The 21,473-nt window shown below is 41.3% G+C and overlaps 1 protein-coding gene across 2 annotated transcripts in view; it reads right to left on the bottom strand.

Moving 5' to 3' along the window:
• Positions 1 to 4,795: 4,795 nt before the first annotated feature.
• LOC102787390 (BCL-6 corepressor-like) overlaps positions 4,796 to 21,473 on the bottom strand; it is a 68,051-nt gene continuing 51,373 nt past the window's right edge. For both annotated transcript variants that reach the window (XM_087836060.1, XM_006800348.3), the window contains 6 exons: positions 19,615 to 19,773; positions 14,104 to 14,270; positions 13,395 to 13,540; positions 11,856 to 11,933; positions 10,699 to 10,882; positions 4,796 to 6,493 (listed from right to left, as the gene is read on the bottom strand). In XM_087836060.1, the coding sequence (XP_087692186.1) occupies positions 5,197 to 6,493; positions 10,699 to 10,882; positions 11,856 to 11,933; positions 13,395 to 13,540; positions 14,104 to 14,270; positions 19,615 to 19,773 (2,031 nt within the window). In that variant the 3' untranslated portion in view covers positions 4,796 to 5,196. The remainder of the gene's footprint in view (positions 6,494 to 10,698; positions 10,883 to 11,855; positions 11,934 to 13,394; positions 13,541 to 14,103; positions 14,271 to 19,614; positions 19,774 to 21,473) is intronic.

Below are 21,473 nucleotides of genomic sequence, written 5' to 3'. Positions count from 1 at the left end.
AAAAATCCCCCAAAACATCTGCTGCAGTAATACTAATCAATATAATACTAACGGGTAATGTTTTTCAGCAGAATAAGCAGCTTTGCTTTTGATAATATGTGTACAATTTGCTAACAGTACAGTTTTTATATGTAGTTCTTCAGCCAGGAAGGAAGGAGTGCAGAAGACCTGCATCTGTCAGCAGTGTGGTCATCGTCTCTGCTGGTCTTTGTGTAAAAGTCATGGCTCACCATAAATGTGCAGATCTCTGTTGATCTAGACTAAAGTATCACCAACAAATTAATAATTAACGAGACTGACAGCTTCCCAATTTATTGATCCGCCAAATTAATATTTATCACAAGCAAACCCACTAATTCATCACCCAATGCTCAATCACCATTCAACATCCAACAAAATGACATCAGTTTAATATACCAAAAGATTCACTGTCAACTGACCAACAAAATGAAGTAGTTAATTTATCACACAAAATATTTGACTCAGGAACTTTTATCTTGTAGTTTGTATGCGTTTAAAAGACTGGATATCTGTAGTTTTAGTTTTATTCTGACAAGTGTATTAGTATTCTCAGGGAGAAAACCACAGATGTGTGTGAGTGTTTGCTTTCTCCTTCCCACACCTTTGTATTGTATTTTGTGAGTACACCTGTGAGGACATTGTATCTGCTCCTTACTCTCACAGTGGTTTCAGACTGATCGATGGGCCTCACAAGGAGAGAAGACCAAATGCGTGTGTCTTTGAGAGAAAAGTGAATAATGTGTGAATGACTCATCTCTCTCTCTCTCTCTTTTTCTATCAGGATAAATAGGGTGTGGGCGATCGAAAGTGAAGACAGCTGAGTGAGGGAGGGCGTGCGAGGCCAGCAGACACAGAGAGAGAGAAAACATCCAGGATGCATGAATGGCCTCTCTCTCTTTCATATAAGAGAAAGTAGTTTGTCCCAGTTTTTGAGAATCCAGTGAGTCACCTCGTTTGCACTTTCCGTGTCTTTGTGAGGAACGTCGTTCTCTGACTATCACAGCTAAACGTTGAAGGCTGTTAATGTAAAGAATGCAGCTTTAAACTTCCTGAATGAAATGCATTCAGCATGTCTGTGAGGCTTTGAGGACACATTCAGTGAGTGCGGTCAACAACTATGGGGCAAAAACTTCACACGTGTTTACATTCTTTTCCGTCAGCAACACCACGAGGAGGTGTCTGATCATTCCAGATTTCCTGTCCAAGACAGGGCCTGACATCGAAAAACACGACAGCCACTGTTTGAAAACCAGATTTTGAACCAGTTCAAATGCCAAAAAACACTCCAATACAGTGTAAAACCTAGTTTGAGCCAAAGTCAAAATAGTCTGAAACAAACAAACGAATAAAAAAAGTGCATAATGAGTCTCAAACCAAGTCTAACGCTAAGTCTGACAAAAAGTCTCAAAAAAGAGTGTAAAACCATTCCAGGGCCATATTCCAAACTAATCTAATCCACAACTGAAGCCAAGGAAATGGTCAGAAAAGAAACTGGACATAAGGTCCCAAAGCTTCAGTATTAAACAGCCTAAAACCAAGAGGCCTGCACTACAAACCAAGTCTGGCACACCCAGGATATACAGTAGTTTCCCTCTGGTGATGGACTGGCATTTATACAGCGCTTTCCTAGACTTACTTATTGACATAGATTTAGCCATACAGTCATACAGCACTTTATTCTAACATTTCAAGCAGTTATCTGTCTTACATCCATGGCCAGTTATGAATGAACCTTTAGACTGTTAGAAAAAGCCAGAGTACCCAGAGGGAGACCATGGAAACATACGTACACATACATAAGTCTTTCCACTGCAGGAACTCAGGCATTAAGTTGCATAAACTGTCACAGAACCATAATGTGTCCTTTCCTCTATTGTTTTCTATGATCCACTGAAGTAACAATTTGCTAATGGCTTCAAAATTGATATCAATTCCTAAACAGTAAGTTGGTTGCTGTTTGTTGCAGCCCCCAGTATAGACAAGAACATTATTGACGGCCATGATAAGCTACTCGGCTTCTATTCTTACATTGTAATGACTGCTGGTTTTAAAAATAAAGAAGTGTTCCAACATTCAGCATCCAGCCACATGTGACATTTTTTGAAGGTCATTTAGAGGTACCAACCCTGCAGGTGTTTGTTTTTTGCTGTACCAAAAATAGCACTGAAAGAGGTCCTATGTGACGGATTATGCCACAACTAGACACTTGACTAATAATAGTCAATTAGTTCTGCGCTAACAGAAATGATAAATCACCTATAATGTTTAAGACACTGCTAGCAATTTTAACCAGTAAGCACTAACCATTAAAAAATAACTAGACTCTTGGTCCTGCTAACCAAACAGTTACAGTCATGTGAAAAATAAATGTTTTGCAGGACCCTGTGCAGTCCTATGAAAAAGTACAACTTCACTACTTCCATAGGAATGAGCAGCTAGAGCTGTGAATCAAATACACTTAACTGATCATTAGCAAGTGTGAAAACTAGAGATGGAAATTGCTAAGAATTTAGAGATTCCATTATCAATATCACTTATTAATTAGATTCCTTATTGATTCTCTTGTCAATTGTCATTGTGTTCTCATTAGCTCCTCTTTGAGAGGCACCAAAATCACTAAGCAGCATATCAAAGACATTACATTTGTGCAAATTAATTGCATGCTTTGAGGTCAAATGGTTGTGGATGTTGGAGTTACTTTGCCCTTTGTTATGATCCGCGTCTGTGGGATCATTAGGGTGTTGTTTTTTGTGTAACCATTTCCCTAATTGTAGAGGGTTTCAAAAATTGTGCTGCTGATTTTCATGAAGAGATGCTCCCACGACTCATTGAGTGACATTACTGACTAGCCAATTGGTGGCATGCAGTCAGCTGACATCACATTTTTGGATCACCTCAGATTGATCCAAAAATGGCCAAGTAAGTGCTGAACAGATAGAAACAAAAGCTGCGGCTTGACTGCTCATCAGTTTGTTACTAGTGATGTGTCGGTCGCGAACGAAACAGCTCTTAGAGTCGACTCTTTGAAGTGAACGACGTGAGGCGGCTCCTTATTGGGGGCCGTGTTTTTCTCTTTCTCTCTCGCACTTTTTTTCACTTCACTCTGCACACGAGTCTTGTGCTTGCGCTGGGGAGAGAGGGGAAGGGCGGTAGTTACACTGGCAGTAGCACAGGAACAGAGCCGGCGGGACACAACAGATAACAGGCAACAATACATTTATTACATTTTAATGAAATTTGCAGATTGTTTCGGTGGAGTTTAATAAACTCAGCCGTCTGCTCCTTGCTATCTAAAATATAACAGGACACCGGAGTATATTCTCGAGCATCTCACACTTCTGATAATCATTTGACTGCTTGACGTTTATTCAGCTGTGTAAAAACTAGAAGTTTAATCTCAGCCAAACCGATTTACTCAGGAACAAAGAAATACAAAAAAAGCCAAACAATAACATTTTTAAGTTATCTAAGTGACTTATATCATGTTTAACCTGAGTAGTGAAAGACGACGGCGGGTTTGAAAATGGTTTGCCGGGAGTCCGGTGTTCTCACCGGCTCTAGTGAGCCTTGAACCCCGGCTAGCTATCGAGCTGGTGGGTAACAGACGTCTCCAAAAACATCTGAACGCTTTTGAAAATATGTGGTGTCTTGATAAACTGAGCAGATATTTGAAGTTTACACAGCTACATTCTCGCCTGAAAATATGTTAAACGTTTATTTTGTGACTGAGAAAGAATAATAAGAGTAATATTAAAACTAACTGGCTGCCACCATTGTTGGAAATTGAGCAGGGCCGTGCTATGAATTCTGGGATAGGTTGGGCCACAAAGTATACACCTGACCCATCCTTCAAATCTGGGGAAATGAAGCGCACATTTGTCGGCCGCATTTGTCAGAGTCTTCGAATTTGGACAGTCTTCGTCGTGTCGCTGTAACGTAATCGGCCTACAAATGTGGGCACAGGAGGATGCGGTTCCTAAATTTGGACACAGCTACGATACCGGACACTGCTTCTTCTTCTTTGGGGTTTAATGGCAGCTGGCATCCTTGTACATGCAGTGCTGCCATCTTCTGTTTCAGTCCGTTATTACACTCTTAAATCCTACTACTTATTCCTGCGTCTTTTGGGATCTTGCAAAGCTTCAAACGATGAGTCGACTATTAAATTAGTCGTCAACGATTTTGATAGTCGACATAATCGTGACTAGTCGACTAATTGTGGCAGCCCTACTCTAGGGGCCACCGTATATATTTATATATATTGGGTTGGCATTCTCTCAGCTTTAACATCACTCTGGGTCCTTGGCTAGCTTTGCATTAGCATGCCCCTTTGCAGTTGTTTGCAAAGAGCTGAAGTTCAGTTAGCAGCATAATGCAGTTTTTCTATCATGGCCGCCGTTGCAATTTACAATCACACCATACCTCAACATCACTGAAATGCTGAAATTGGGACCTTAATAGAGCTGTTAATAAATGAATGCCAACAAACCTCAGTGAATGTAAGTAATGCTGTAAAGAAAAGTGAGCCAACAGTGCTCAACAAAGATACAAGGGAATAATAAAGTTATACATAAAAAAGACTGAATCAAATTATTGCTACTGAAAGTGGTTCTACGAGCTACTGGATCATGAGGTGTACCTAATTTGCACCGGATTTTGTAATCCGGTGCAAATTTTATTTTTTACATGACTGTAAAAATGAGTATATAAACTCAAGTCTTTGCAGTTTGCTCAGGATGATTCAGACAGTTAACTCAATTGTTTTCTTTCCTCATATTTATTGGACAGTAATAGATTGGTGACAAAAGCCAACAGGATGCTGAATACAAAATTACACACAAAGGTAACAAACAGCTTCCCAGACGTGAACCAACAATCTTAGCATGTCAACAGGAATGCCATTGTATTTACACTTGACTGCATTTACAAAGAAAAAAAAAGATCCGTCAATTCTGTGCTCATAAATTAAAAAACAAACAAAACCCCCAAACAAACAAAGACTATTTACAGTTTACATATAACACACATTTAATACTGGTACAGTCTTGCCACAGAGTTAACTGTCTTTTCAATGTCCAGATATTAATTTACAATGTTTTTACGTGTATGTTGGAATGCTTCTCAGTTTATTTCTGTCAGGATATGTCTCTTCAAATTTCCTGGTGTTTTGTCATTTCATGACTTCCCTTTGATCCTGGCACCCTTCCCAACCACTTTACCTGGCTCTTTCTTTAAGTCTCTTGGAACAGTGCCAACTTTCATTCCCAAGTCCCTGATATGAACTCTAACATTCGTCAAGTTCCTCTGCCAAGCAGGGTCCATCTTTATGTTCTTAGGGCATTCACCTTGGGTGACACAGGGATTAGCCTCTCTTTTTGGTGCTCCACTGTTGCTGCCCATTCTCTTTATTCCTTGACATTCCCATGTGGTGGCATCCACCCTGACATCCGACTTTGCAGGGCCAGAGATCCCAGCATTCTTACTTCGCAGTCGCTGGGGTTCCCATGCACTACAGTCAACTGCAGCAGCTGGGTTTGTAGAGTCCAAAACCCTGTTGCTTATGTTTCCTTGATTTTCCCGTTTCCACACATTAGCATCCACTGCACCATTTGAATGAGTGGGAGTGGAATTCCCAATGTTCTTATTCCGAAGTCGTGGTGTTTCTAATACTGCTGTGTCCAATTTGGCATCAGAATTCCCAGGATTTCGACTTCGTAGTCGCTGGGGTTCCCACATGCTAGTCCCAGCCATCACATCAGATTTGACCGAAGTGATTTGGACCGTTTTATTGCCTTGCTGCGGTTGTTCCCACAGGTTTGAGTCCATCTTAGAGTCCGGATTAGCAGAACCCATGACCTGAGGATTCTTAGAACGCTGTCTTTGTGGTTCCCACAGGCTGGCATTCAATGTCATGTTTGGCTTAGTGGTTGAAGGACCCACAGCAATTTTAATTCCTTGCTTTTGTGGTTCCCATATGCTGGGATCAAGTTTAGTTTCTGCCTTTTCTGCTGGAGTAGAATATCCCAGGTTTTTAAATCTCTGACATCTGGACTCAGTCTGGCTGTGCACCACATTTCCCACCTTGGGACCAGCATCTGGTCCATGTTGCTCTGGAAATAATGGTGGTGGAACACACTGCAGTGGTCTTGGTGAATGTGGTGGAGATGGAGTTGGTGGTGGCGAAGCTTCCAGCGAGTCCCAGCGACTATCCACAAACTCCACTGAAGAGCCTAGCATGCCAGCCAGCTCGGGTGTGGCCTCCACCAGCTCCAGAGGGTCTTTGACATCTGGCCTGAAGGAGGCCAACTCCTGTTCATCAGGACCTGTCAGGAGCTGTGACAGGGATGCCTGCCGGTAGAACTCGTCTTCATGGATGGACTGGACATTGAGCTGTGGGAAGAGGCGGCGAAAGGACCGAGAAGTCATCCGAAGGCGACCCAAGACATCTGCAAGAAGGAGCCAGTTCCTGGGACTGGAGGAAACAAGAGGGGAAAATGTACAGATCAATTTCAAATGGTGTTTTAAAAGGCTCATACAGTGTTAAGTTCGATGCCAATATATATTTTGTTTTAATTTTTTTAACACATTGAACAGGTTCCTATGATTTGAACAACTTGAGTGAGATTAGTGTTTGTAGCCCTAATTTTGTCGCAGTGCTTTTGGCCTCTTGGAGCAAAATAATAAGAATTCAGGGGTGCCAAAAGGTTGATCCTGTTCATCTGGACATAGTGTTTTCAGTGGGAGAAAGTTTTTGTCACTCATCCACGTGACTTCTTCAGTCTCAGCTGACTGCAGGTTTCCCCAACCTTATAAACAATAACCCGTTAAACATTTCATTCCCCACTCCCACTGAAAACGCTACGCTCTGATGAACAGAATCAACCTATTGGGATTTTCTTACTCGGAATGATTGAGCATGCATCAAGACAATTCAGGGGTGTCTCGATACTTTTCCATGGTACGCTAACATGTCAAAACTTGAGGAAAATTTCTTGTTTTATTGGTAAAAATCTGGTCAAGTGGCTTGAATATGCCACTACAAAAAGTTGTCAAACTTGCAGCTCCTGCATTAGGCTTCCACTACCTGTAACAGATTTTAAGAACACATGTATCGTGTTTAACAAGTAAGCAAGTTGATTTTACTGTGTCACTATTGTGCAGTTTTTTACACTGACACAATCTCCCAATGCATCCTGATTGGCCAGTAATCACTACAACTGAAACCACTAAAAGTGAAATGAATTCTACTGCAGTTCCACAGGGCCCTATCTTGAGAGTACCGCGCGTGAAACCAACAATCCAGTCGTGACATATTAGTGAGTGTTCTCTACTGCCGCATAGTGTACATTGAAAAAATAAGACTTCAGGTTTGAAGAGGTCTACATTGCCCATAATAAAACCCCTCACCCACTCATTGCTGCTCGAGCCCATAATTTAATATTGAACACTTTGGGCTGCTGTATAATGACTGCAGTGGTGCTTGACAGATTATATATTATATATTCAGCTGAGGCAAAATTTTAAATTTGGCTTCCACGAATGCCAAAGAGGGAAGAGGAAGGTGGGAGGAAAAAAGAAGGAGACAGCTCCTCTTTTATATATTCTGCTGTAGCAGCTGAAAACATCAATAGAGCTGTTATTGATTCACAATGTCTGTCAATGTGTGCGCGTGTCAAGGGCAGATTAACAGACACAAACACACACACACACACACACACAAACACACACACACACACACACACACACGCTCAGTGCCATGGACAAGGCCACATGTTGCTTTAAAGCCAGTTGCTGCCTGAATTTTAAACAGCTCGGTGAAATGTGTGCCGCTGCCCGGTGGCCTTGTATCCAGGAAGAGCCATTAATACAACATCAGACGGCAGAGAGGAAAAAAGGGAGTGAGCGAAGAAGAGAAAGAGAGAGGCGGAGAAAAGCGACAGGGGAGGAAGACGGAGTGGAAGCCAATTAGCTGCGTCGCCACGGCGATGCAATCCTCGTTAACGACCTCTCCGTGTGTCCTCCCTCTCCTCCGCCGAGGATCTTTTTTCTCTCCTTCTCACACCACCCTTCATCCATTCTCCCTCCTCCGCTGCTCCCTTCTTTCCTTTCCGAGCTGCTTTCCGCCGCCTTAATTGGTGTCTGAGTGTGTGCGAGTGTGAAAAGACATGTTAGAACAACACTGAGGAGGAATGTGTGAGTGTGAAGAAGATAAAATGAGTGTGAATAAGAAACACAAAGTGTGTACACAGGTGGGGTATTTGCTAGTCCCTCTTTCTTTAGTCACATCCATTTAGCACTATTTCCTGTAGCCCTTGGTCTTTTAGAATTAGTGCCTGTAGCCCTAATTTAGTCCCAGTGTGTTTGTCCTAGTTCTGTAGCCCCAATATTATTAATATATTAGTCTTTGGTCTTTTTTTTTTTATCTCAGGTTAGACTTACTTAACCCTGCTGCTTTAGTTTGAGTTTGCTAAGCCCAGTTCTCCTGTACTATGTAGTACTTAAACCTAATATTTGGTGTTTCTTTTAGTCTTAGTCCTTTTGGTTATACATGGGTTAGTCCCCGTTCCTTTAACCTACATTTTTTTTGTAAGTAAGTAAGTAAGTAAAACTTTATTTATATAGCACCTTTCAAGATAAGAATCACAAAGTGCTTCACAGAAGCTAAAACCTAAAAATAAAAATCAACCAAAAGCAAGTTTAAAAAGATGAGTTTTTAGCTGTTTTTTAAAAGCGACCACTGAGTCCACAGATCTCAGGCTCAAAGGGAGAGAGTTCCACGATCTGGGGGCCACAGTTCCAAAAGCTTTGTCGCCTTTTGTTTTCAGCCTCGTGTGTTGGACAGCAAGCAAGCCCTGGTCACATGACCTCAGGGACCTGCTGGGAATGTATGGATGTAAAAGTTCACTTATATATGTTGGTGCTTGTCCATGCACAGCCCTGAAAGTCAAGGTCAAAACCTTAAACTGGATTTGGAATTTAACGGGGAGCCAGTGCAGCTGAATCAGCAGGGGTGTGACATGGGAAAATTTGGAGGACTTGTCCCTAGTCCTCTTAGCTTTCTACCTAATATACCTACGTTTCTGTTTCTTTACCTCCTGTAGTCATTGTTTTTTGTCCTTTGGCCTTTAACTCTAACATTCAGTCCTGAATTTAGTTCTAGTTCAGTTTCTTACGGTACATGTTGTTTAAGCCTGTTCGATCCTTGTTTGTTTAATGCATACATTTTAAGTTCTCGTTCATCTCGCTTTGGCTTAGATCCTTTGGTCCTTTTAGATTTAGCTCTGGTTCTTCTCATCCTAGCCTTCTTGGTCTTGGCCTGGATCTTTTAATCATAACCCTAACACACTTATGGCCCTTTTGTTTATCCTATTTCCTTTAGTTCTAATTCCTTGACCCAGGGGTCCTGTAGTACTTCTAGGCATTTCATTCTCTATCAGTGCGCCCCAGGGCAGCTGTGGCTACAATGTAGCTTGCCATCACCAGTGTGTGAAAGTGTGTGTGAATGGGTGGATGACTGAATGTAGTGTAAAGCGCTTTGGGGTCCTTAAGGACAAAGTAAAGCGCTATACAAATACAGGCCATTTACCATTCTAGTTCATTTACCTTAAAATATTTAGTCATTGTTGTGGTCACAGTACCAGTTCCATTGGGGCTATAACTTAATATTGTTGTTTTAGTTCAAATGACTTTAGCTCTTTTGTAGAGCTAAATACAAGCCCTTTAGGATTCTTAGCCCCTTTTGTCACACAGTTTTTTTGACCTAGGTTTGCACTAATAAGTTTGGGCTTTTGAAAGTCCTTGTTCCTTATATTTGAGTTCCTCTGCTTATCCCTATACATGTTGTTTTAGTTAGAAAAGACTAGGCTATTTTATATAGACATCCTCCATGGTTACGCATGCATATATATTTAGCATATGTATATATATATTTTTTTTACATTTTTACATCTTTTGTCCCAGACACTAGTTTATTGAGGTCCAATTTATTTTATCCATCTAGTACCTACAGTAATAGTTAATCAGGAGCACCACTAATCCAAATCCCATTCTAATGCCTGTTAATTCTAATACAGTCGATCCAAGTTTCTGTTTCCGCTGTTCCGATGTGTTTAATCTACATCCTTGAGTCCAAGATCTTTTACGACAACAAAATCTGACATTTGTCCCTTTTCTCCATCTTTTAGGCCCATTAGATTTTATCCTCTATATCCACCTCGCATTGTTCTAACAAGCTTTAGTCTTTCATGTCATTTACCTCTTTTCCAACAATGAGCTGCAGGTGCCCAATAAGGAAACATTTATTTCATTTCCACCAACAAGATCTGGTGCCAGCACCAAAAAGCTGGCATGAGCATGACACCACAAAAGGCACATAGCTGCAACCCGCAGTTCCTTGTTCACATGGATATTTTCCCACCTTTATATGTAATGTTTGTTTCTCAGAGCTGTCAAAATGCAGGTTGATGTCAAAGGCATCAAGCCAGAGCTGGCTCTGCATGGACAAGTATACTGTGCTGGTGGAAAAAGCTACCTAAACTCTTGCTCTATTAAATCTGTCCTCATTATTAGATTCTTAAGTTAATATTCTGAGCATACTTGCTCCTGTTTTTGACCTTTACGTTCTGGTTATGTAAGCTTCTAAGAGGGACATAAGGACGGTGGATATTTTGGACTTACCCTTGGGAAAGGGACACCTGGATGTTGTAGCAGGGAAGCAACGGTCGGTCGGAGAGTTCAAACTCAAACACTTCCCTCCTAGCACGTTGCTCCTCATCCTCCTCCTCTTCTTCATCTTCTTCCTCCTCCTCTGGTCCCGGTGGATCAGCAAGGATATTATATACACTTTCTTCACTGGATGGCTCTGCACAAACAAGAGTCCACAGCAACACATAAAAATCATCATCGAAGGTCCTTTTCTGCACTAGTCCCAGTTTTAGTCTGGGTTTCTTTCCCTATTGTGAGTTCCTTTAATTCCATTGAGCGTAATTTTAATTCGTTAGATTAGTCCTTAGTGACACAGGACCAGAGACCAGTCACTAGTTGCACCAATGGCCTCCTTGTAAATACTCTGGGAGCTAGCAGTTTTCCTTGGTCACCTGTGATTTCCATGGTTGATGCTGACTTGTCGGCAAACAGCTGTCTACTGCTCACTACCATGTGGTCTTAATTCTTTAATTGTAACTTTCCAAAGACCATTAATTCTCGAGCCCCAAACCTTTAGTTTAAATTTCTTAGTCCTATCCTAAACTTCAGTTCAATTGTTACTGGACAACGAGCTCATTTCTTTAGTTGTAGTTAAACAAAGTGCTGCTCTTGTATTTACACTTAATTCTCATTTAACTGTTTATCAAAATATCGATAAATGCAAATGTTTTCAGTACCAGTGTCTTAGAGTTGGAATCATTACACACAGGTTTAGTAGTTATGAGTGGTGTAATGGTAGTTCTTGTCATTGCAGTTGGGTTAGTGGTAATTATATATTCCTAATTAAATTCATGGCAGTGCCTTTACTCTTAACTGGTTTAGAGGTTAGCTCTAACCAGTTTTGTTGTAGTTCCATCAGCTGTAATTGAGTTTGCTGTGGTTCTTTTAGTCCCGGCTGGTTTATCAAAGCTTCCTTTTGTCCTGATTTTTTCTGAGTCCCTGGATTTTTTTTTTTTTTTACCAAAAGTTCAACTGCATTTCTTTTCATCTAACTTTTGTCTTCCGCTGCAGGCCATGCAATTCCTTTAATCCTAAATTATTTATCTTTCCCAGCCTTCCAGCCTTTCTCCTCTGACGATGTCATTAGTGTGTATGTGTGTGCACGTGTGTGTGTTTGTGTGTAAACTAACCGCAGACTGAGCTGCCGTAAAATTCCCAGTAGATTCCCGGATCGCCCTGCGACCTTCCCTGGAGGTCAGAGAGATAGTCTGCAGGGAGAGAACGGCAGAGTCAGTGGCTTTTGTGGCTGATCAAAGAGCCGACCAATCAGAGAGGATGAAGGCAGCGAGATGAAAACAATAGAGCCACACACAGACGCACACGCATAGACACGCACACACAGACTCGCACACACAGACCCACAGTGAAAGACGGGAAGAAGAAGATGAGTGTTTGTGTTCAGACGGTGCCGGCTCGTCGCCGCGGTGCTTGGCGCTGAGTAGACGGATGCTGGCAGGAGTGTGTGTGTGTGTCTGTGTGTGTAGCAGTAAGCTGTTCTGGGATTCAGCAGCCAAGCCTCATTAAACCCCTCTGGAGAGAGAGAGAGGGAAAAAAGGGAGATGGAGAGAGAGAACAAATAGAGGCAGGGAATGGTAATCAGACAGGCTGGCGAGCGCACACACTAACACACAGAAACACACACACTCAGGCTGCATCGCTTTCCTTTCTGTTTCCTCCTTGTTTACTCCACTGTTTTTCTCGCTCTCACGATATGTTTAATTCTTTGTTTTTTCCACTTTCTTTTGTTCATTTTTCTTCGGAGGACAAAGGACTTTTTATGTGTAAATTTTAATGACTTTTGTAAACACAGTGAAGCGCATCAGGACAGAAAATGGGAGCAAGTGGGACAGTCGGTGGTTTTATCCTGTTTTGTGGATCTGAGTGTTGACAGCTGGCAGCCTGAATGCTTCACGAGGTCCCTTCAAAAAGGCAAGCCTTTCAGAAATGTAGATTCTTGACTGTGACCAGAAAAAAGCAAGGAAAGACAACATATATGGTCTTCTGAGTGCACCTTATCGATTCATCTACAGTAGTTCCTGTTTCAGGACACCACTCTGTGGCTCTGTTATGTCTCTCAGCAAAGAAATTCTGACTTGATAATCGTTTATAGGGAACCTTACAGGAAAAGCACTGGTGGAGCAAGATGAAGCTATTTCTTACTAATAGCTATATTCCCACAGTGAAGCATGGTGGTGGTAGCATCATGCTGAAGGAATGGTTTTTGGTGACCGGGGCTGAGAAAAGATGAATTTAGAAATATACAGAGCGATCCTGGAAACCTTTTCAGGAGGGCAAACGATCTCAGGGTTTAGGTGTACATTTTAAGACAAAAACAAACTGAAGAATACTGCCTGGCTTTACGAAAAATTCATCACAATCTTGGACACGAACTCAGCCAGAGTCCAGACCTGAGCATGTGAGAAAACGTCCGTGTAGTGATGCTCCATATTCATAACTGGCAGAGTATGGATGAAGAAGACCTGAAACTGTCACTGCCACCTAAAACTTTTAGTCAATTAATGGCTCTGAAAACGTAAGTCCATCTGACCAGATAAGAAAGTGACAGATGTCAAAACATTATCATCAGCAGCACTTGATTTATGTGTAAAAAACAGCAACAGTTAACAGACAGCACACACAAATGTTCTTCCTTCTCCTTATTGTCCTACCCTCCAGAAAGGTTTCCATGGCAGCACTGTGGGTCATGTTGATTGGTGCTCGTCCTGAGTAGGAGGTCAGAGTAGGGTCAGCGCCACAGGCCAACAGGAAGCGCACCACCTCCATGTGGTCGTTTTCCACAGCGTCATGAAGTGGCCTGATGAGAAAAGAAGAAAGAGAGACTGAATCTGTCCTCATCACTTGAAGGACTTTTTTAAAATCTGTTTCAGCAGCAGCTACCTGACTTTAAATTACTTTATTTTATGCTTAACAGTTTCTAATATTAATGTGCTCACTGGAAAAAGACACATAACCCATTATATTCACATAACCTTATTTAATTTAGATAAGGTAGATAATAAGATGTGAATCTGAACTGGATTTGAGTTCTTGGACTAGCTCAAACATAATAAGGCATCTAAAACACTTCTGTATTCACATGGACAAACAATAATAGCAATTCCTAAATTTATAAAGGTTATTCATTTCTCAAATTTGGTTTAAATGTGATTAAGCCTGCAAAACTTTTACGTTTGCTGCAAGTCCATCTGATTTTTCATGACCTCAGTTTCAGCTTTATCCCCATTTACACACCGTTCATGAATTACCAATAGTTGATAGGATTCAAACATCCAGGAAACCTGTGCAAGAACTCATATTTACACTTTAATTTTATATTTTAATCTAACAAATGCAGAAATCTCCTTTGATGCACGGTACCTGGTTCCATCTTGAGCACTGCAGTTGACATTGGCTCCATGCTCCACCAAGTGGCGTACAATGCCCAGCCAGCCACGGGCACAGGCCTCATGTAAGGCACAGTACCCAGCATTGTCTCTATGGTTGACATCACAGATTCGCCGCTCAAGACAATACAAGACCACCTCCTGCAAATGTGGAAACAAATTGAGACCACAGTAAATTTCCCCTCCTGTCACAAACCCATCACAGAATATGAACAACTTTTCATGTTGCATTCATTCTAATGTTTTAATCCTTCTGCAATAGTCCAGTGTGCACAATTTTGTCTATACACGCAAGATGTTGTGTCAGGCTGCAGTCACACAAGCCTTGAGACCTCTGTGAATACATCCCCTATGATATCCTGGAAACCACAGGTCACAAGGGGAAAAAAAGTGTATTTTCTTGCCAGTTGTTGTGTGGTTGCTAAAGGCCGATGGTAGTCACCACATGAAATTTGTTTTAAAAAGGATGCTGCATCAAAAACTTTCTAGTAGACTGCCATAGTCCTCTGCAGTTTGCATGGAAAATGGTGATTTGTCTACAAAGACACAAAGTTTGATACAAACCATAAATGGGGACTAGTCACCTTCAAAGTAAAGGTTGTACCTTTTAAATTGTGCTGGTTGCAGTTGTAAGGCTCAACCTTACCTTGAAGGTGAATGTTTGCCATTTCTGCACTTTATCAGGTCTCACTATTATTTGGCAAGTAGCTGGTAAGTATTTGCAGACTGCAGCAATCTGCCAGTGAACAAATCAATTTCAAAGAGGTTTTTAGTTCAGCATCAAATACCACCTTATGACTAATTTTACCTAGTTACTGCCAGTAAGTACTTGCCAACCATTCAGGAAAAACTGATTTTCTCTTAGTGACCAGTGGGTTTCTGGCTGTTTTCAAGGTGTGACTTATCCAAACGTGACAAATGATAACTACAAATTGTACAACAAATGTAGAAACGTCTCAACATTCAGATACTTAATCCATCTTCCCTGAATGTGACTTCAATTCATCATGGGAATATTAATTCTGTTGGCTGCATCATATGTTTTCAATCCACAAACATCGTGCACTGTTGCTGGAACCAATCAGCAACCGACCACAAGAAGTTACTGAAATCCAGGAGAGAAAAAAAAATGACAAAAAGCAACAGAATGCCTAATATTATTTCCAAAATAAAGAAAAGAGTTTATTAATAAAATACATATAAAATTGACTTATTGTGAATATCATTTCCACTCTTTACTCATGCTGACTCCCCCCAACCCCCCCTTACACATCCCACTTGACCTTCTGCAAGAATTCCACAGGACTAAATATATATCACCACAAACACGCAAAAAAAAGTGATCAGACAAACAATGTTTTGTTGGGTTAAAAAATGCGGTAATATTTATTTGTCTCTATGTAGATGATACAGTCATCTATACAAACAATAAAACCAACCACCTCAACCAAATTGTTCTTAGCTCTAAAAAATATATAGTAGCCCTTAAAGTCACACTTTCGTTTCACGGGGCTTTATTGTTCCCACACTATATGGAGAACATACCAACATGGAAACATCATGTTACAAGCAAAGAGCAGTTCCACCTTAAGAATATAATTAAAGCCTCACTGTTTCTGTTCTTCTATAAGCGTGCACGGAAACCTGTGTGTTAATGAGTGTGTGTATGCGATGATGGATGACGGCTTCATATGCAAACTGAGCTCATTAGCTTCACTGCTGCACCTCAATGAGAGAGAGAGAGCAAGCGAGTGAGAAGCTAGGCGACACCTGTGAGCCCTGACAGGAGCCGTCACACAGAGCATGAAATATTCACACCATGTGAATGTGTGCGTGTGACAAACCCCGAAAATCCCCCAAAACAAAACAAAAATCCCAAACTAATTTTCAAGCCCATTGAGTGAATTTGAGTGAAATAACAAAAAAAAAAAAGTCCTGTGATGTTTGTAACATAATGTCACAGATTCAAGTTGATGTTACCTGAGATGACAGCTAGGAAAGCGGGACAGAAATATCAGCCTGCTTCCAACAATAGTTTACAACATATATTTACTAGCAGGTGGATATTTTTATCAGGCTTTTCTGAATCAGTTGTTTAATGTTAAAATTATTGAAAACAACAATAAAAATAAAAACCTTCATTAATCATCAGTTCAGCATCATTTAGAGGTAATTTTGGTAGTTGGCTGGTTTTCTTGGCATTCTGATGGTGAAGGAAAACCAAGAAGTCAAGGGAACGGGACCAAAGCTAAATATGGTCCAATATAATATTACACTGTCTGATACACTGTAGATAACTTTAAGAAAACCAATTATCATGAGGTTAATCAGAAAAAAAGGCTTCAGTTTGCTAGGGAACATACATAGACCGGACTCTCAAGCAATAGAAAATGTCATGGCGTTTGATGAGTTCACATTTAGCCTGTTGCAGAGGTATGGGTGCATAAAGGTACGATGAGAGGTGGATGAAGTGAAGCACCCATCACGCCTGTTGCCTAATGTACAAATCTAAGTGGGCAACAATATTATATGTGGTTGCATCAGTTGGTCAGGTCGAGGTTCAGTGACATTATGTGCACAAAAAATGACATCAGCTGACTATCAGACTGAATAATCAACAGTTTTTTCCCCTGATGGCGTGGGCATCTTCCCAGAAAACAATGGCAGGATTCATCGGGCTCAAACTGAGTGTTTCAGGGAGCATGTGGCATCATTTTATATTTTATTTATTTTTTTACACATGATTTGGCCGGCACAGAGTTCAGTCCTTAACCCTACTGAGAATCTTTGGGATGTGCTGTAGAAGTCTTTATACAACAGCCTTACTCATCATCTGTTCATGTGTTCACAATCCTGGTGAAAAATTATGCAAAACTGGACGGAAGCTTATTGAAACGGTGCCATGATGCACTTGTGTTGTTATCAAAGCTAAAGATGGTCCAATATAATATTACACTGTCTGATTTTTTTTTCTTGGTCATGCAGTGTTTTATAATGGTTCTGCATCTGATGAGTATTTTCATTTCCAATTATCATTCAAGAACACAGAGGAGCCTTTCCATTTTTTGTACAATCAGCAAAAAAAAAGAAAATAAAAGAAAAACCCATTCACTTTACAGCAAAATTTCACATTTGAAAACATGAAAGCATCAGTTTTTTGCTTTGATTATGAACTGCAGTCCTCTTCTTGATCAACTGTTGCTGCTCTGAAATGCGGCAAAGAAAAGCTGAGACTCTTTACACACTTTTTCACCATTTCTGCACTTGCAATAACGAGTGCAGTGCCTGATTTTTATCTGTTTTTAAACTGTTCCTTTCGGATCCAATTATTGCTTCGGTAATTTGAAAACATTGTTGCTGTAGATCGGTACACACGTGCGTTTTAGTTTGTGTTTAAATTAAGGTGAGACTTCATTTTGATGAAAAATGAATCAAACCAGGAAAAAAGAGGAATGAGTGAGTGGTGAGCCGAGGGCTAATTCAATTAGAGAGAGAGGGGATGTGAAAGGATGGGAAGCAAGTCTCTCTCTAATCTTTTTCATCTGGAAGCGGGGGATTAAAGTTCAAGGAAGGCGAGAGGAGGAGTGTGTGAATTAATGATCTCCGCTAAGAAAAGGAGTGAGTGAGGCAGAACAATGCTCAGTGGAGGAGGATGAATGGATGAATGTGTGAAAACGTCCAAGTGTATTTCAGTGTACATGTCTGATGTTCATAATGCCAAACTAAAATCTAAAAAACGAAAAGATTTTCTTTTAGCCTGACATCAAAAAGATAAAAAAAACCCATTTATTTTTAAAGCATTTTGATGCAACAATCCAGAAGCCATGAATTCAGTGATGTTTTGTGCTTGTTCTTAGAGTTTATAATCAGAACTGAATTTACTGATGAGAATGACATTTAAAAAAACCACTGAAGACAGTTGGATACAAATATAACAAAGAATAACTGGACTGGAAAACTAGACTTACATGTCAGAGAGGAAAACTGGACTCAGATTTTCATGTAAGAGAGGCAGCAGTTTAAGCAAAGATGCCAATTCTTCAGACAACAGGGACAGCAAGCCATTTCCAAATCAGCCAACAGACCTAATCTCTCCAACATGTCCTGGGTCTCCTACCAGTTGAACATCTCACCAAGGAGGCATCTACAGCTGGCTGTGATGAGCTTTCTTGTGGTCACTACTCACAGCTCATGTTTATGTTTGAGGGCAAATCAACCAGTAAATCTACAGCATCTTCACCAATCTGTCTGTCAATGTCTTGCTCGAATCTTCCCTCAATTATGAACTTCTGGACAGCGTTATCAGCTTTACTTCATGTGAAACTTGCTGTCATCCTGGAGTGGGCTTCATCCTTTTCCAGCTGAGAACCTCAGAATTTAATGTGCTAATTATCGTTCCAGCCACTTCACACTCGGCTGCACACCACCTCAGTGTGAGCTAGAGGTCATGGCTCAGTAAATCCAACAAAACCACACAATCTGCAAAAGCAGAGACAAAAGTCAAAGACCACCAACCACTGCGGCTGTACAGGACCCAAATATCCTGTGACAACAAGCCCGATACCACATACCTTTGAATCCCTCCCCACGGGACACCTCAAGGCACATGGCTGAATACCTTCTCCAAGTCCACAACGAGGATGAAAACTGCATCTTTCCACCTAAAGTTGAGGATTGAGCAATAGGTGAAATCTCACCTTGAGTATGCCCTGATGTTGACCTTCTCAGAGAAACTGAGGAGTGGGATCCTGCTGAAGGAGAACATCCTATGGTCGCCTTTCTTAATAAGAGAAACCTCTACCCCAGTCAGTCCAATAAACAGCTGTTGAATTACTTCAGAGACTTTAACGACAGAAATGTGTGAGTCATCCTCCCCAGACTGCTTCCTCTGTGGATGACGTGTCAGTGGGTTTCAGGGGATCCTCAAATTATTCCTTTCCAACCATATCCACAGCTGAGGACAGCAGCACTCCACCCCCTCCACATAAACATGAAACTACACATGAACAGGAAACAAATTCTCCAGAGTTGCCTAATGGGTTGCCAGAATCAATGCTGACCAGAAGTGTTGTTCAATGGTTTCATCAAACTTAAGTTTTTGCTTCAACCTCTGCCAAAACCCCGCTCAAAGAGGAAAACTGGACTAAGATGGTAAAGGCACCAGTTGTACCTCTTTACTCTTAACTATCCTTTAAGTGCTTTTTACACTGCAAGACACACAACATGCAGTTTACTTGCCACATGCACACGGGCACACTGATGGAGGGAAACTGGACTAAAATAGCTCTCAAGGGGAAAATGGACTACATTGTCCTCGAGGGAAACTAGCCAAAAATGGCCCCGATAAATAAATGGACTAAAATGTTACAAACTGAACTAAAGTCAATCAAATTTGCACGTATAACCAACAGTTGTGACTGCCTAATTTAAAACTGTTACCCACCTCTCCGTACCTGTGCGTGTGTGTGTGTCTGCATTTTATTACCTCGTATCCCAGCCGGGCGGCTCGCTGTAGCAGCGTCTCTCCAGCGTTTTTGTTCACAATGAGCCGGCGCACCTCTGGAGGGACGGGACGAGCGTTGTGGGTGTGTTGTGGGGAAGGAGGTCGATGACTGGGCGAGCGAGATGAGTCTGACAGAGCGACCTGTGTGTGTGTTTGGAGGAAAAAAAGGTGACATTTAAAGTGATTAACATGTGCTGGAGGTTTTTTTTTATACCCACAAAACAATTAAACACACACAAAAACATGTGCTCACTTTCTTTCTACATCTGTCATTGCCACATCCTCCCCCCCTCGAAAGCACACACGCACAGCCCTACTTTTTCAGGCTCGGTTGAAAATAGCACTGTCACCACCTCTGCTCCCGCGACTCTGTTTTCGTGTGATTTGTGTGTGTGTGTGTGTGTGAGTGTGTGTGTTTTCCTTTGTGAGTGTGTGTGTGAAGCCTGAGGCTGATGACAGAAAGCTCAGGAGGAGATGGAGGAGGAGAAGGAGGAAGAGGAGGAGGGAGTGATGGTTTGTCTTAAAGTAAAAGACAGAGCAAAGGAGGAACAAATTAGGATTCTCTCTCCCTCTCCTCGCTGTTGGCATGCCTCTCTCGCCCCTCTCCCCACTGTTCCCCTTCATGTGTTTCCTCTTTATCTTGTTTCCTCAGGCGTGTTGTTGTGCGTTGTTGCCACTCAGGATCACACTTTGACTCTAACGCACAACAAAGAAAAGCTTTAGCAGGATTAGTAACGTCTTTTTTCTTGTGTGGGGTTCCACATGGTGTCATTTTAGGTCCTCATGTGTTCTTCATGATCAGTTCTCTGCACAACTTTTTGGACTTGGAGAACTTGCTGCAGCTCCTGTGTGAATTTTTTCACATCATCTCATAAAATTAGATAATTTTTGGAGCTCAGGGTTCTGGCTTCACATTTGGTTAATATGTTATTAGTATTAAGGTGGTATTTACAAGGTTTTTTGAACCACTGTTATATAGATTTTAACTTGGTTTTCAACTGGTTTTGAAAGGGTTTTAATCTGGTTTTGGACTAAATATTGGAACTGGCTTTGAGCTTATTTTACTACTTTTAGACTTTTGAACATGTACAGTATTCAGTGTTGGGGAGTAACGAAATACATATACCGCCGTTACGTATTTAAAATACAAAATATGAGTAACTGTATTCTGTTACAGTTACCGTTTAAAAATGTGGTATTTAGAATACAGTTACTTTGTTGAAATAAATGGATTACACGGCGGTATTTTCCTGTTTCATATTGTGGCGGGTCAGGACTGTTTGGGTTTTGTTTAACAGCTATGTTCTGTTGCTCCAGGCGGCAGCGTTACGGTTGCCATGGTTACAGGGTGACGCGCGCTCTCTCTGCGACTGTGTGTTTTCTGGGTGAGAGAGCGCCTTTTTGTTGTTGTTGTTGTGCTAAGCTAATAGGCAGAATGCTACAGGTATAGCTCTAAAGAATGTAGCCTCATGGGCAGTGTAGTCCGTGCTGCAGGGAGAATGGACTGCCATACACGTTATGTGTCTGTGATCGAGGGAGGGAGAAAAAGGAAAAGTACGAGTTGTCATCGAGCATAAATGGGAGCTGGAAGCATGTAAATATAATAATAACCACTGCAGCCAAGAAGAGTGCCTGACGAGCCCAGTTGTAAGTAAGCTATTAAGACTCGACTGTGTTCGTGTTTTCCTCCGAAACAATAAGTTCCGTTGGAGCAGTCTTTCAACGCCTGTCTCTCGCTAGCAAAGTTGACCCAGACAACAAAGTAAAGCTATTTTTCGGCTACAAGCCCGACACGGAACGGTCTGGACTAATTTTTTTTTTAAAAAAAATTTAGTTTGGTT

The sequence above is a fragment of the Neolamprologus brichardi genome, chromosome 23 (assembly GCF_056152115.1).
Source record: "Neolamprologus brichardi isolate AB-2024 chromosome 23, ASM5615211v1, whole genome shotgun sequence".
NCBI lineage: Eukaryota > Metazoa > Chordata > Actinopteri > Cichliformes > Cichlidae > Neolamprologus > Neolamprologus brichardi.
This window is presented reverse-complemented; position numbering and strand designations above follow the sequence as displayed.